We start from the raw sequence: 15,931 nt of genomic DNA, 5'->3' as shown, positions 1-15,931 counted from the left end.
TTCGTTTCCCAGAGTTAGGAGTCGCTCATGTTCTGTCTCCCTTTCTGATATTTCCCACATTTTGATTTATGTTTTAGTTGTGTTTTAAAAGTGGCGAGATAGAAAGATGAATGTGCATTGTTTTACCTTTAAATAGGCCAGCGTCTCTTAACCTTGATGCTGCTGACGTTGGGGGCCACGTAATTCTGTGTTGTGGGGCCTGTCTCACGCAGGATGTTTAGCAGCACCCCTGGCCTCTATCTACCGGATGCCAATAAGCACCATCCTCCTCGAGCTGTAACGACCAAAAATGTCTCCAGGCATTGCCAAATGTCCTTTGGCAGGTCGGGGGTGGTGGTAGGGGAATGCATAAAAGTGGTCTGCTAACACGATCTAATAAAAAAAAAAATCACTAAAAGACCTGATACAGGGCCATTTTGAGGGGAAAGAAAACAAACTAATTGGAAAGGTACCTAAACTTTTAACATCGCTCCCAAGCTGAACACATCCTGTGTGAAGGCAGTTTGTAAGAGCTGGGCATACCCGGAGACTTAAAGAGCATCCTCTCTTCTTAGGACTCTTAGGATAGAGTCGGAACATACAGACGCACCTGCTCACATAGGTGCCAACAAACACGTAATTTCAAGGTCTGTTTTTAGAACTGGGGAAGGTTTGAAAGAGGTGAATTGTCCAGCAAATAAAAGCCCCAAACATACATCCCTTCAGAGAAGATCTGGGAAACCCTACATTTGAATCCTCTCCCCCTTCCCTTAAAAATGCCCCCCTTGTGATCTGTTCTGTCTTTATCTTCATTCTGGGTTCCAGACACGAGACAGGCAGATATTAAACATTTTCTTCCTTACAGGGCCCAGATATGCATTTAGGAGATTAATTTTGAGGTGTTTGGCCAACTTGATTAGAAAGAGTGGTGGAGCGACAAGAGAACCGGGCCCCTCTGAACTGGAGCTTGTGTCCCTCTGTGACTCAACTACTCTTTTTGGCCTTGGGCAGGTCATTTTAACTCTCTGGTCTTCTTTCTCTTCATCTCTCTCTCTCTCTCTCTCTCTCTCTTTTTTTTTTTCCCTCTTCATCTCTTTTAACTGTAAGCTTCCAGAGTATTTTATCTGCCCTGGATGGGAATAAAGGTGATGCCTTCTCTGGGCTTTTGTGGTGCTCAGCATGGGACCCTAAGTCACCGTTAATTGAGTTGGATTCAATTGCATAGATGAAATAACAGCACGCAAAGGGGAATTGAGTATCTTTTCCAGCACTGACTTCTGCTGCTTTTGATAGCTAGAAACCAGTCTCCTTCAATTCAGGACTTGCCTTTCCTAGAGTTTTCTGGAAATCCTATGTAAACATATGAATAAAACTCTGAAACAGAGAGTAATAGTTCCTTTTTTTTTTTTTTTTTTTTTGAAGATTTATTATTTGTTTCAGAGAGCGAGCAAGCGGGGAGAAGGATGGAGGGAGACAGAACGGGGAGAGGGACAGACTTTCAAGCAGAACCCCTGTTGAGCGCGGAGCCCGACGCTTGGGCTCCACCTCATGACCCTGAGACCATGACCTGAGCTGAGACCCAGAACTGGATGCTCAACGGGCTGAGCCACCAAAGCACCCCAAGGAGTTCTATTTTTTTTTTTTTTTTTTGGAGTTCCATTTTTTTTTGAGTGGGTGTTAAGAGGCAGCGGGCTCTGGAGCCAGACGCCTGAGTTCCTATCTCAGCCCCGCATCTTACTAAGCATGTGGCCTTTGCCTCTCTGTGCCTCAGTTTTCTAATCTGTGAGATTGGGACAATAATAGCTCCAATCTCACAGAATTGCTTTGAAAATTAGTCTGTTCATATAACGTACTTAGAGCAGCGGCTGACCCAACCCAAGAACTCAACAAACGTCAACTTGTGTTGTTTCCTAAGCCTGACTCTGGCAGTACCGGGTACGTTTTTTTACCCCATTCCCATTAGTCATCACACTGCTTCCTCACTTATATGGTAGTTACGTGATGTGACTCTAGGTCCGCCCGCTGTGTATGGAATATGCTTTCTCTTTACTATTCAAGTTGCCGTCTCGTGTGTGAAGGACATCCAGTGATCCCTTCACCTGTTTTCTACTTGCGTGCTAAATTCCCAGGAATCTGAATTTCTCCACTTCCTGCCTCCAGTTCCAGCGTAGGTCACCTGCCCGGTCTCCACTCTCTACCTCATTGGAGACTGTACCCATTAAATCTTACTGTGATTGTTCCTATTAAATCTTACTCTTTGATTCTACAGTTAAAATTAAGTGGTGGATTTCGATTTGTAGATTGCCTCCGTGTTTTAATGTGAGGATGTGAGGAACCGGGTCTAACGTGTGACATATGAGTTCTGTTTGATGGGATGAGCACTGGGTGTTATTCTATATGTTGGCAAAGTGAACACCAATAAAAAACAAATTTATAAAAAAAAAATCACTGATCTACTTGAACAAGAGATACGACTTTGGGAAGTGGGCTCATAATTATATTACTTAATTATATTAATAAGCCCAGACTGCTTAAGTGGTGATATATGAAAGCTCCGTGGCAATCATTTTTTTTTTTTTCTGAGAAAAGTGACTCCTTTTGGCTGATGTTCCTTGGATGATATGTCATGCAGCCCGGCAAAGTCCCTCCGTGGGGCTTATGAACTTGAAGTGTTGGTCCAGCGAGGATTTCTGATATTTAGGAATATAGTCCTGAGAGTCATCCTTCTGAGCCCTTCTCCTTTGTTCTCTTCTTATAGATTCCCTCTTTAGCCCAGGCCATCAGCTAAAACTATATTCAATTAATCTAACAGAAGAGATACTGGAGTTTTGCAAATATAATCCGTCATTCCTGAGTAGCTGTCAACAGAAGGCTATTTGCTGTGAAATGCTGTTGAATACTTCTTTGTGTTTGTGCTTTGCTGGGCTCGAATCTGTTTATTTGAAATGTCATTTCCTGGAATGTTCTGGTGTCCACGAACAAAGCCCACGGCCAAAGATGCTATGCTTCAGAATGTTCGTCTGGCACTTGAAAAATAAACCACCATCCATCTCAAAATTCTTCCAGCTTTATCATTTTCAGTGAAGTTAGAATTTTGAGTTTTCAGGCCCAGACAAAGGGGAGAAGAGAATCAGAATCCAGAGCACCACTTAGCTGTTGAAATGTGGACTTTAAGCGAAACATCTCGTTAGAGAAATGCAAGCGCGAGCGTCCTGATTGTGATTATTTTAGGACTCGGAGTCTATGTGTTAGAGAAATGTCTTATTTCAATAGCGCTTTACTCGTCCACTCAGCCGATTCTTGCCGTGCGCTGGGTTGCGTGTCCGTGTGCCCGATGTCTTGTACCAAAGAGGAACAAGACATGGTCCTTGAAGGGGGAGAGACATTGAATTCGACAACTGCCACGGAACTGTTTTAAGTGCTTTAACTGAAGTGTGTACAAATGACTCTGCGCACCTGGCGAGGGCGGGGGGACCAGGAGGTGTGGCTGGGTCAGGGCATCTTCACAAAGGTGATATTCAAGCTTCCTTTTGTAAAGATGAATACGAATTCCTGAAGTGCAGGGGGCACGTGAGTAATCCCCAGCAGACCATAGAGCCTCCGGTCTTGCACATCATTAAAAATGAGGAGAAAGTTGTCGCCAGTAACAATCTGGGGATTGCAGGGGAAGAGAGGGTTTGCAAAATTGCAGGAAGCGTGCACTTTTTATGTAATAGTTTTATATAACTTTTTTTTTATATAATAAGAAGGTGTCATTTCAGTCATCAAGAGAAATAGAAACCCACCTCAAGTGCCAAAAGACAGATTTCTGGCGTTGCCGTTATCACGAGCATGGTGGCAACAGGGCCAACGGGGCAGAGGCAGGAAGGAGGAGGAGGACCCAGGGCACACAGCCACCTGTCGTCACAGGTCCGAGGGAGGCCCGTCCAGAGAGAGGGTTTCCTTCTCCCCAGTCAAGCCTCCCTTGGCCAAGTCCAGGCAGCCCACCCAGAGCGACCGAGCGGGGGAGACGGGCAGCTTTCCACCGAGGAGCCCTAAGCGGCAGAGCTGGCCGCGGGCCGGGCCCGACCCACCCCGTCCCGGTGGAAGGGGCCTCCCAGGCGCCCCAGCCCCCGAGGGTATGAACCTCCCACCCGTGGTGGTGGGTGGGCGCCGTGGGGGGCCCTCCCGACGGCGTGGCCTCGCCTTCCCCCTGGACAGCCCCAAGCCGGGAAGGCCACCCCCGGGGTCTGTGTTACCACAGATGGGACTGAAGCTGAGGGAACCTCGGTGCCTGCCCACGATCACGCGAACCCAGGCGGCCGGCCCGCGGAGCTGAGGACAGACAGCCTCAGGTGGGTGACGGGGACCCGGCGGGCTGCCCCGGTCGGCGAGCTGGGCACCGGGCTGGCCTCTCTTCGCCCGGCGCACCTGTGCCCGCGCCGCCCAGCAGCCCACTTCTCCCGGAGCCTTGTGCCAACGACCTGCGTATCCGCAGCGATGTTGGGCCTACGCCAAGGGCTCTTGACCAGGTTTGCCCACGGCCCCAGGGGAGCCAGAATCCGGCGGCGTTTTTCTTTGCCAGCAGGGATTTCCATCTGAAAACACAGCACAGACCGTCCCTCCCCGCCCTCGGGATGCTCTTCCCCCACGGTTACTTTGTGAACGGCGGGAGGGAGACCCACAGTCCTGGGCAGGTATCCTCCTGGAACCACGGGTCCTCGGTGCCCTGGGGGAAGGGCACGTCTGCTGCGGAAGTAAGGAATGAGGTCTGAAGAAACCGTATTTCTCCCCACGTTAAATTTCATTGTCGTTAATCTGAATTCTAACATGTAGATCGTGGTTTGCTTTTATTTTCCTGAATCAATTTTGGTCTTCTCTTGTTTTGATTGTATTGGATGAGACAAACACGAAGAACAGTAGAAGAATCAGACTCTAGGAATATGCTTACTCTTTTTTTTTTTTTTTTTTTTTGATTCTAAAAGTAGCTTTACTGTCATGAGCATTTGTGGCCTCTTCTCATGGTTTTTGGGGGATGATCGTCTCTTTTTTTTTTTTTTTTTTTTGTACTCAGATATGTTATTTCCTCTAGTGGCAAGTTATGTAGTATCCCAGTCGCCTTCCCAGATGACTTGTAGCAGATGCCTATTTTCTCCCGGTTGGGAATTGCTGAGGACTTTCCAAGGTCCGATCCCGGGCATCAGCTCCGCTGAGATACTTAGCATCTTTCCATCTCCTCGGCCGACAGAGGCCTTTCCACTGGCCTGAGCAAAAGACACGCTGTGTGTCCATTGGTCGTCGGGCTGCGTCTATGAGATGAAGTAAGGCGAGCCGCGTAGAATCCCTTCTGCCCTTTGGCTTGGTTGGGATACGGGGCTCGGCGGTCACCTGGCAGGCCTGCCGCGGGCTGGTCACCGCTGTGACTCTCCGTCAGTTGGGCAGAACGTAGGCGTCTCCGCGTGAGAGCAGACGAGGCCGGCCCGGGGCAGGCCCGCCGTGAGCGGCTCCCTCCCGCCTGACACAGGGCCTGGGATGGCCCGGGATGGCCCACAAAGGCCCCGAGGACCAGGCTCGGGGGCCCGCCCCGCGGCTGCTTTGGTTTGGCCTGTGCGTCCTCAGGGAGCGGAGAAGGGCGGTGGCATTAAAGGACTCGGAAGCCGTGGAGGAGAAGGACCGTGGAAAAGACTTAATAATGGTGTCCTTAGGGCCCGGCGGCTCTCCCCCCCCCCCGCCCCGAGAGGGGCCCACAGGCCGTCTGGAAAGTGCAGGCTGCTCCCTGGCACCCGAACTGCCCCAGTGCAGCGAGGCCGGCCCACACGGCGAGCCCCGGGTCACCCGCGAGTGCCCCACGCCCATCTCCCCGCAGCACGAGTCCTCCCACCAAGGAGGCCGGAGTCCGGCCGCGGTAGCATCACCTGGACGCGCGGGCACGGGAGCTAGGCCTTGGGCGGGGGAGGGGGGAGAAGAAAGGACAAAATTCGAGCTCGTGGAAGTGCATAGTGTGAGGAGTGGAGGGCGTTTCTCTGAGTCCAGAGCAACAGGCGAGCGGAGACTTGCTCGTCCAGGTCCAGCCGAAGGTGACGGTCATTTGTTGAGGACACTAGACGCAAAGCTAATGCCTGGGGCTGATGCTTAACAACTTTACGGGGGCATTGACGTGCCAGGACTTCATCCTGAAGAACAAACCGGGGAGCGGGGAGTGTCATCCTTGAGCTCGCACAGGAGTGCGACGGACAGAATGGAGACCCCGGAGCTGAACTGGGGAGGCCCCGGCCACGCAGAGCCTGGGAAACCGCAGCTTTGCGGTTACTACGAGATTTTGTGCGCTTTGGGGCTGACGGGCTGGCTTCCACCTCGCTGCGCTAGATGTGCCAAGGAGGAAGTGATGGGGTTTCCAGAAGGGTCGTATTATTCCTCGCCTACGCGCTCCTCTGCATCATGCTAATGATGCACTTTGCAAAAACTGTGGCTTACCCAGCTCAGAGCGAGTCCTGTTCCAGTAAACGTGCCCAAAAAGAGAGATCCACAGACAAACAGGAAAAATACTCTATAAACATCTGATTGGACCTTTATGGTTAAGTGGATTTTTAAAATGGTCCCACCCAGGGGACGCGGGTTAATTTAATTCATCCGTGGGCCCCTCCAACCCTGTGAACTTCCTCAGAATCAAGCTCCAGGAAGGGAAGGTTTCAGCCAGGCGTGCGGTGGCCGTGACAGGCTAAGTGCAGTATTGAAAGAAGTCGAGTATTATTAGATTTACTTTCTCCGTAGTCCTGCCGGCGGCCTCCTCGTGTGGGTCATCGCTGGGGGTGAGCTGATCCATGCAGCCTGGCTGTGCGCCTGCTGGACGCCAGCATGTCCACGCTGTACCACGTGACCCACGTCTCGGGGACTTTTCAACCCTTTCAGTCTCCTTCCTTGCTCTTCAGATGACTCGAAGGCTGCAGGTAGAGACGAGGCGGGCTGTAGAGCAGAGTAAGCCTAGGGTCCATGTTACGAGTGCGTTGGATTCAGGTCCTTCCTTGCTGCTGAGTAGCTGTATCATGTTGGAGAGATCATCTTTATCTCTTAGGCCTCGGTTTCCTCTTCTTTACAACGGGAGCGTGTGACCTTGAATGGTTGATAGGATAATTTGAAATCATTTAGACGGTGTCCGGCCCCCACCAGGTGTACTAATAGCAACTATTACCGTCAGATGCTATTTGCCAAAACGGCAAGGGTGGATGTTGCAGCAGAGGATCTGGTCTCAGGATGGACTCTGTCTCGGGCTCTCTCCCGTCGCATCGCTGAGCTTGGCCGGGGACGTGCCCACAGCAGAGTAGAGCTCTTAGAAAAGGAACAGCAGATTCCGATGACCAAACCGAAAGCATCATCCCAGGACGGCCACCGTCCATGAGTATATATGAGGCTGGATCCCTTCTCATCGCCCTAGAGGTCATGTAATAGGTGCCTCATAAATGCGATGCACAATTAAAATAACGCTCACGGGACATGGGAAAGGAGAGAGAGATCTCCGTCCTTTCCTCTCTCCCTTGTCCTCGTTACCAATGTCCTTAACCTGATAACACTGTATGTGGAAAGATTTATAATCAACCCAAAGAAAAAAATAGTAAAAACAGGAAATAGCTGTCGAGAACAACATAACTTACTCTACACAGTAAATTGTTTGAAATATAGAGAAAAAAAAAATCAACGTGGGGAAAACCAAGAATCAAATCCAGTGTTTACTGTTTACAATTTACCCTGGCGGCTGAGGTCTCAAGAAATCCATTTTTTAATATGGTCAAAACCCTGTAATTTCCAGGCATTCTCAGAAGACGGTCATGCACGCATAGAAAACTGAAGACGATGACCATGGATGCTTGTATGATTGTTCTTTCTACAAGTCACGTCTTTTAAAAGGAATATATTTAAAATGTAGCTGAAACTATTTGGGGTTATTGCTTTGATTAGTGTGTGTGGGGAAAATATAATCAGGAAGTGTTTCGAAGGCTGTCATTTCTGTTTTCTTCATCATAGGCCATATATCCATTAGCCACCCCAAATCCACGTGTTTCAGGCAGCACATTAGAACAAAGAAGTATTTCATGAAGTGCTTTGTACCAGAATTACCCCTTTTCTGAAAGACGAAAGTGTGAATTCACCTTTCATAGTTGAATAATTTTAGATAAGATCATTTGAATGTCATTTTTCAGCTACAAATGAAGAGTCAGAGGAATTTTTAAATTGATCACCTTTCTGGAACTTTACTATATGTTGTTGCAAAAAAAAAAAAAAAAAAAACAGCGGATCAGTTTATGAAGCAGAGATCTTTTTTGATGAACATGCAAAATATAAGCCGAAAGAACCCTATGCCCTGTGTTTTCATTTAATATCATAACCCGACACTAATTGAGCAATATCTCAACAAACGTCGAGCACTTGGGAGAAGGGGAGAGAGAACCGGTATTTATGGGATGTTTCCTATGCGTCCGTTATATTCTGTGACCTTCTTAAGTCCTCACAGCAGCCCTCCGAGGTGTCAGGACAGCCGGGTCCCTGGCAGGGCACTGGACCTCTCGGGGCCTCATCGCCTTATTAGCAAAACGAGTGACTGTATGTTTGGAGGTTGTCCTAGGAATCGAACCCAGTGTGAACGACCACGCGTCCGTGAGAGCTGCAGCGAGGCCAAGTCCATGGCGTGTAACGGGGAGGGAAGGCCCTGGGGGCAGCAGCGCCGCAGGGGACGAGCGGCCGGGGCCTAGGGAGGCCGGGCAGCCTTGAAGTGGGGAACCCCTCCGTGCTGTTGTCTGGGCCGGACACCAGCGTCCGCTACAGCTGCGTGATGGTTCCTGTGCTTGAGGAATTGACAGGACTGGGGAGTCACCTTGCTTTAGGGTGGAAATGCAGGAGGCTCATCCAGTTGGGGTGAAGGTGACGGACACGTCCCAGCCCCAGAGGGCCGAGTGATGGCCCTTGGCGTCCAGAGCCGCTGGGCCCGCCGGGAGCTGGGCGCTGGGTGTGCAGCTCCCGCCCAGTCGGTCCCTTCTGCGGACCAAGGGCCTGCGGCGGCCACTGCTGGGACTTACAACCCCAAGAAATCTCGTTTCTTTTTCTTAGTGTTTCTCTTTAAATTTTGGTTGTTTTTTTTTCTTTCTTTCTTTCTTTCTTTTTTTTTATTTCCCCCACTCTTTTTTCTTTTATCCCCTAACTTGAAAAAGACTTCGAATATTTGGAAAACAATATAGACTAATAGACACCAGCATATCCCCCACATGTCAACAATTTAAAATACTTGTTTCAGATCCGTAATTTTAAAGAAATAAATGATCAGCGCGGTCGAAGCCTGTTTCGTACGCACCTCCCCGCGATCCGTCCCCTTGCCCCCGCCACTGAACAAGCGACGTGACTGTTTCACATCATCCTGTAAGTGTGCTTCTCCCAAAACATTATCGGATAGGTTTTGTGATTTTGAATTTACATAAATGATGTTATTTTCTTCTGTATTTGGGGTTAGTCTGTTTTATTTGTTTCTTCTTTTTTTCTTAAAACATTTTATTTATTTATTTGAGGGAGAGAGAGAGAGAGAGAGAGCGCATGAGCAGGAGGAGGAGCCGAGGGGGAGGGAGAAGCAGCCCCCAGGCTTGATCCCAGGACCCCGGGGCGGGTGCCTACCTGACCGAGCTCCCCAGACGCCCCTCTTCGATCGTCTTGAAGCGATTGTGGGTTAACATCAGCCTTATTTTCTAACAGACGTTCCTCTCTGAGCACTGGTCTAACTGCTTTCCACAGTTTTGAAATAGTGCCTTCATAGCCATCGAATTAAATACGGTGGGGCTTTCGCTGTGATTCTTCTTGGAGTCTTTAAAACATTACAGCTTTAAGTTTCCCGAAATGTGCAGTTATTTGTTTTTTAAAGATTTTATTTATTTGTTCCTGAGAGACACACACAGAGAGAGGCAGAGACACAGACAGAGGGAGAAGCAGGGAGCCCGATGCGGGACTCGATCCCGGGACCCCGGGGTCACGCCCTGAGCCGAGGGCAGATGCTCAACCACGGAGCCCCCGGGCGCCCCCAAAATCTGCAGTTATTATGGAGTTACTGGGTTCCAATTTTGTTACGTGGTGATTGGGAACCACGGCTTAGAGAGCACCAGTTCTTTGGAATTCACGGAGACAGAATTCTGGTTAATAGCGCGAAGCCAGTCCTTGAAAAAAACGTATCGTGTTGACTCGACAGGGATATACTAGCCTCCTTTCCCCGGGACTGGGGCTCCGCACACGTTCCTTAGAGCAATCTTACCAACTGTGCTCCTCAAACTACTGTATCGTTACTACTTTTCTTTATCTGCCTGACGTTTTTAAGAGAAGTTTATTAAAATCCTCCACCAGCGTTTCTCCTGGAATTTCCCTCCACTTGGCTTATACGATTTCAGGTTTTGTTGCTTTATATAGTTGAGCCTCAGGACCTTTATCCTTCATGATTTTTCCATGCAAGTCTGTTTTATCTTATGTTAATATCACGGAACCAGCTTTCTTTTGGTCACTCTTTCCTTTTCTGCTCCTTTATTTCTGACTTATTGAGGTCATGGAGTTTTAGTTGATTCTGTCGTAAACGGTATTGAGTTAGATTTTTAAAATATTGAATCTTATAACATCAGTTAACAAGGATACTTGTTCTGCTTATCTTTATTGTGATTACTTTTATGTCACTCATTTTCTGACTTTTTTTTCTATGAAGTTTGCTATTTTTGTTTCTTTTTCTCCTTTTCTTTCTTGATTACTTTTATTTCATTCATTTTCTGATTTTTTTTCTATGAAGTTTGCTATTTTTGTTTTTTCTCCTTTTCTTTCTTGATTACTTTTATTTCATTCATTTTCTGACTTTTTTTCTATGAAGTTTGCTCTTTTTGTTTCTTTTTTCTCCTTTTCTTTCTTGATTACTTTTATTTCATTCATTTTCTGACTTTTTTTCTATGAAGTTTGCTTTTTGTTTCTTTTTTCTCCTTTTCTTTGATTACTTTTATTTCATTTATTTTCTGACTTTTTTTCTATGAAGTTTGCTCTTTTTGTTTCTTTTTTCTCCTTTTCTTTGATTACTTTTATTTCATTTATTTTCTGACTTTTTTCTATGAAGTTTGCTCTTTTTGTTTCTTTTTTCTCCTTTTCTTTGATTACTTTTATTTCATTTATTTTCTGACTTTTTTCTATGAAGTTTGCTCTTTTTGTTTCTTTTTTCTCCTTTTCTTTGATTACTTTTATTTCATTTATTTTCTGACTTTTTTCTATTAAGTTTGCTATTTTCGTTTCTTTTTTCTCCTTTTCTTTCTTTCTTTTCCTTTTTTTTTTTTTCTTTCAATTGGATTACTGGTTTTTCTTTCACTTTCTCCCCATCTTTCCCTCCACTATCTGGAAACTTGCACACTTCCTATTGTTTTAGCGGCCACTATTAAAATATCATGCATATGTTTGTCTGAATTAAATAATACAGCAATGATAACTTGCTCCAATACATTCTCTCCAATCATATATATCACTGTTGACTAGTGTTTTAGTTACGCCTTCCTTCTAAACCTTCCCCAGGTTTGTAATCACTTGGTTATTATATTTGGGCTTTGCTACTTTCTGGCCATGTTACCGTTCAAGTTGTGTGAGTGTGCCGTGCCTCAGTGTCCCTGTGTATATGACGGAGACTAGACTTGTATCCATCTGTAGGTTTCCTGGGGAATTAGACGAGCTAGTTCTGTCCCTGGCACATAGCCGCTGCCCAGGGAATTTTAACTGCCGTGTCTTCTCAGGCTCTTCCTCACTGTGACGCTTTCTCAGATAGTCCTTACTTTGCCGACCTTGGCAGTTTTGAGGAACACTGTGGTCAGTCATTTTTGTAGACGCCCCTTGGTTGCGATTTGCTGGATGTTTTCCTGATGGTTAGACGGAGGTGACGGGTTTTGTGGAAGTCGCGGTACAGTGCTATTCTCATTCTCATCACATCATCTCAAGGGTATATGCTCTCGACATGACTTACCGCTGGCGGTATCGGCCTCGGTCCCCTGGCTGGGTGTGTTTATCAGGCTTCTGCACTGTTACCCTCCCCTCGCCCTTCCATTCTGTACTCTTTAGAAGGAAGTAAGGATAGTGCCACTGGTCCATTCACATATTCATTTTTATGTAAGAAAGACCACGATAAGTTGATTTTATTATTTCATACAGCCAGTATTTACTTGTATTAAGCCACACGCTTACGTGGTATTTTTGTATTGTGGTAAAATACACACAACACAAAGTTTGCCATCTTAACCATTTTTAGGTACATAGTTCAGCAACATTAAGTACCTTCCCATTGCCGGGCTACCGTCACCACCATCCAGCGCCAGAACTTCTTCGTCTTGCAAACCTGAAGCTCGGGGCCCGTTGAACGCTACCTCCCCGTCCCCCTCTCCCCTCGGTTCCTGGCAACCACCGTCCGACCTTCGTCTCTTCCAGTGACTGTTAAACTGCATACGGCTGAAGTCTTACATCATTAGGTGAAGTTTGGGCACGAATGGTCTTATCTTCCTTCACTGAGTCCTTTTTCTACAGAGAGAGTGAAGTATGGAAGTGTCTGCACTTGCTTGGGCTGGGTCGCTCTGGGTTTCTGAGATCTTAGACCAGACTTTTGGTTACTTTCTCAGCCTGGGGTTTTCAGAATCCTTGGGTTACTGTAGCATCAGCTTTTACTTTCTACTCTGTCTTGAATTTTCTAATTGTTTCTGAAATCTGGGGATTTCTGTGTCTTCCTCTTTCTTTTTATTCCCTTTTCTTGTTCCCCCCCCCTTCCTTTCCTTTCCTCTCTTTCTCTCTCCCTTCTTCCCTTCCTTTCTCTTTTTTGAATTATGCTCTGCACTAAACAATAGTTTTTAAAATTCGCTGTATGATCTATAGGAAGGTTACGAAGAGAATACATCCTAAGAGTTCCCGTCAGAAGGAGAAATGTTTTCTCCTTTATTCTTTCTTTCCTTTTTATCCCATCTATGTGAAAAGATGGATGTTAGCTGAGCCTGTCCTCATCGTTTCACAATAAATGTGAATCAAACCATCATGCTGTGTGCCTTAAACTCATATAGTGAGGTATGTCATCTATTTCTCAATAAAGCCAGAAAAAATATCATACAGTAAATAAGATTTACATCATGGGAAAAATGCACACTTTCCAAGCATTTCTGTAAGTTTTATGAGAAAAAGATCCCTTCTGCATCAGCTTGGGCAGCCAAAGTCCTACTTTTTTTCTGAGGAAGCAAAACACCCTTCATTCAGCCTGATGCTTGACATCTGGAGAAGACAAGAACTGGAAGATTGGGGCAGGGTCCTGTCTGGGACACCCGCTGTCAGGGACTAATGGGGAGGGAGATGAGAAGAAGAACCCTGAGAAGCATGAATGGCCAAGGCCAGTGGCCCCAATCATGATACCATTATGTTTCCGTATTTTTTTAAAGATTTTATTTATTTATTCATGAGAGACACACAGAGAGAGGCAGAGACCCAGGCAGAGGAAGAAGCAGGCTCCACACAGGGAGCCCGACGTGGGACTCAATCCCAGGACCCCGGGGTCACGCCCTGAGCTGAAGGCAGACGCTCAACCACTAAGCCACCCAGGCGTCCCATGTTTCTATATTTTTATCTTTACTTCTGTGCTTTGCAAGATTTTTTGGGGGGTGGGGGGAGCTAACAATGATTTATTTTAAAATTTTGTCAATCAATCACAAAATTTTACAACATAATTAATTTTTCAGGAGATGATTAGTGTTCCTGTATCAACTTGATACCCTTCCAACCAAGAGCAAAGAAATTAAATTTGCCAATTTAGTTTATTCAGGGAACCATTTCACTTATAAGGGTATATATATATTTTTTTGAGATTTTATTTATTTATTTTTTATATATAAATTTATTTTTTATCGGTGTTCAATTTGCCAACATATAGCATAACACCCAGTGCTCATCCCATCAAGTGCCCCCCTCAGTGCCCGTCACCCAGTCACCCCCACCCCCCGCCCACCTCATAAGGGTATAGTTTTTCTTTCCTTCTTTCTTTTTTGTTTTTTACAATATTTGACATAGGCTCATAGAGTCCCTTGCATGATCTTAGGTTTGGAAACATTGACATTAAAGGCACTGATTGGAGCCCTAGAGAAAAGAAGTCACTCTTGCCTCGCTCCTTTCTCTCCCAAGGTGTCGCTCTTGCTGGCTAGTCCAGAAGCTGCATCTGCAGCCACTGCTAGTGCCCATCTTGACACAGGTCACACCTTCTGCAGAGGTTGGCAGCGCAGTTCCTGAGGGGTCTGGGCACAGGTACATATTAGCTTTCAGAAGATGTTACCTGGACCAGCGGGGAGATTATCATACAGAATCATCTCGTTGCCACTCTTAACAAATGATCCCAATTTTCATATCAGATTAGAAAACCCTGGGCCATCAGAGCAAATGTGATTCCACCCCACTTTGGTAAATGCCACTTATATAATCATCCCTCACATAAAGATTTTCAGGCTGGGTAAAAACCCATAAATAAAAAATGAAAATAATAAATACAAATTTGTTTATTCTTTCAGACTAGACCTTGGAAAAATTTCTGCTGATTTTCCTTGGCACCTGGTAGGCAGGTCTCCTCCATCCCCCATCTCCCACCCCACAGGCCTGGTGCTGAACAAGAAATCCCTAACACCAAATCTAAGCCCCTCGTGAGACTCATGCCTGGGCTCCTCTGCAGACAGCCTGGCATGAAGGACAGCGGGCAGAGCACTGGCCCCTGAGAGAGCCTGAGGGGACAGTGGGAGAGCGAAGAGGAAGTCATGGGGGGGGGGGGGCAGCCATCTCTGTTGCTTTGTGTAGCTGCAGAGCACGGCCTTGGCTCGGGGCATGGACAGTGCGGTTCTGTTATCTAGGCTTGTGAGTCACACGCATCGCCTTGTAACTCACCTGTTCTTGTTTTTATATAATGAATCAAGGTCATTGAGGGGTGAGGGGTGGGCATCTCAGCGGGCACGCTCAGGCATCGACATCTGGGCCTCCGGATATGGAGAATGGAATGGGGAACGATGTTGGGCAGCTTTCGTGGGTGCCTGCAAGGGGGGGCGGTGGCCCCCGAGTGGGCACGGGCACGCGTTCAGATCCTCCCGCAGGGGCAGCACCTGCTCTGTGAATCCAGGGACCTCCTGTGTCGCATCTACTTGCAGATCCCTGTGTCACCCTCCTGCTTCACCTCCCCCAACTCATCGCATCTCCGACTGTTATGTGCACTGGTTCCCGTTGTCAGATTTGGACAGGACTTCTTCAGAGCCCAACACAAGATCCATGGGTGGTGTCTGTCAGGTGTCGCAGGACGGGCCTTGGGCAAGTGCCGTGGGCCAGAGGGTGAGAGCCAGAGGGAAGCTTTGCTCTGGGGAGTGGACGGATCAGCTCGGAGGCCCTGGGTCTCTTGCAGACACAGAGGAGGGTGGGGAGCATAGCTCCTCCCCGTGACCGGAGGGAAGGGAAGGAAGAAAGAGAAGGGAGATAGGACGACGTGACGACGTGACCGAGCAGAAGTGGGCCCTGTCTCAGGGAAGCGCAGCAGGTGGAGGGTGGAGAAGTGCCATCGAGGGTGCCCGTCATCAAGTCGGGAGCTCCACGTCCCCATGTCTTTGATCTGGTCACCATTGTCACACTGTTTCTGGATTTTATCCGTTTGTTAGTCATTCAGCCTTTATTCAATCACTTAATCACTTGTCTCTGTCCTTGGTCGCTCCGTCTGGACGAGCGTCGCTCCAATGCGAACTCCGAGAACTCCCGCTACCCTCGGCAGCCTCCCAGGTGAGCTCCTTTCAGTTCCTGGAAGACACACGCCCAAAGTGACAGTTATTTCCTCTTTTGGAAGGAGGCGGAATTTCTTTAATAATTTTTTTCAAGTGGGGAGATTAGCCGTGGTCACAGAGGCGAATTTTTCATGATTCTCCAGTTGCTATGAAAAGTAACGTAA

General features: G+C 47.3%; 1 protein-coding gene across 5 annotated transcripts in view; it reads left to right on the top strand.

Annotated features, from left to right (window-relative positions):
• Window positions 1-15,931, top strand: part of CPQ (carboxypeptidase Q) — a 407,631-nt gene that overhangs the window by 261,421 nt on the left and 130,279 nt on the right. Inside the window, exon 6 of one of the 5 annotated variants that reach the window (XM_072803822.1) lies at window positions 2,738-3,078. The exons of the other annotated variants lie outside the window; for them this stretch is intronic. Within the exon in view, the coding sequence (XP_072659923.1) occupies window positions 2,738-3,063 (326 nt within the window). The 3' untranslated portion in view covers window positions 3,064-3,078. Of the gene's footprint in view, window positions 1-2,737; window positions 3,079-15,931 lie in introns of those variants that run through there. 5 annotated transcript variants of the gene reach the window in all.

Source organism: Canis lupus, chromosome 28 (assembly GCF_048164855.1).
Source record: "Canis lupus baileyi chromosome 28, mCanLup2.hap1, whole genome shotgun sequence".
NCBI classification, from domain to species: domain Eukaryota; kingdom Metazoa; phylum Chordata; class Mammalia; order Carnivora; family Canidae; genus Canis; species Canis lupus.
Note: the sequence above shows the minus strand (reverse complement) of the source record. Positions and strands in the feature narration are given on the sequence as shown.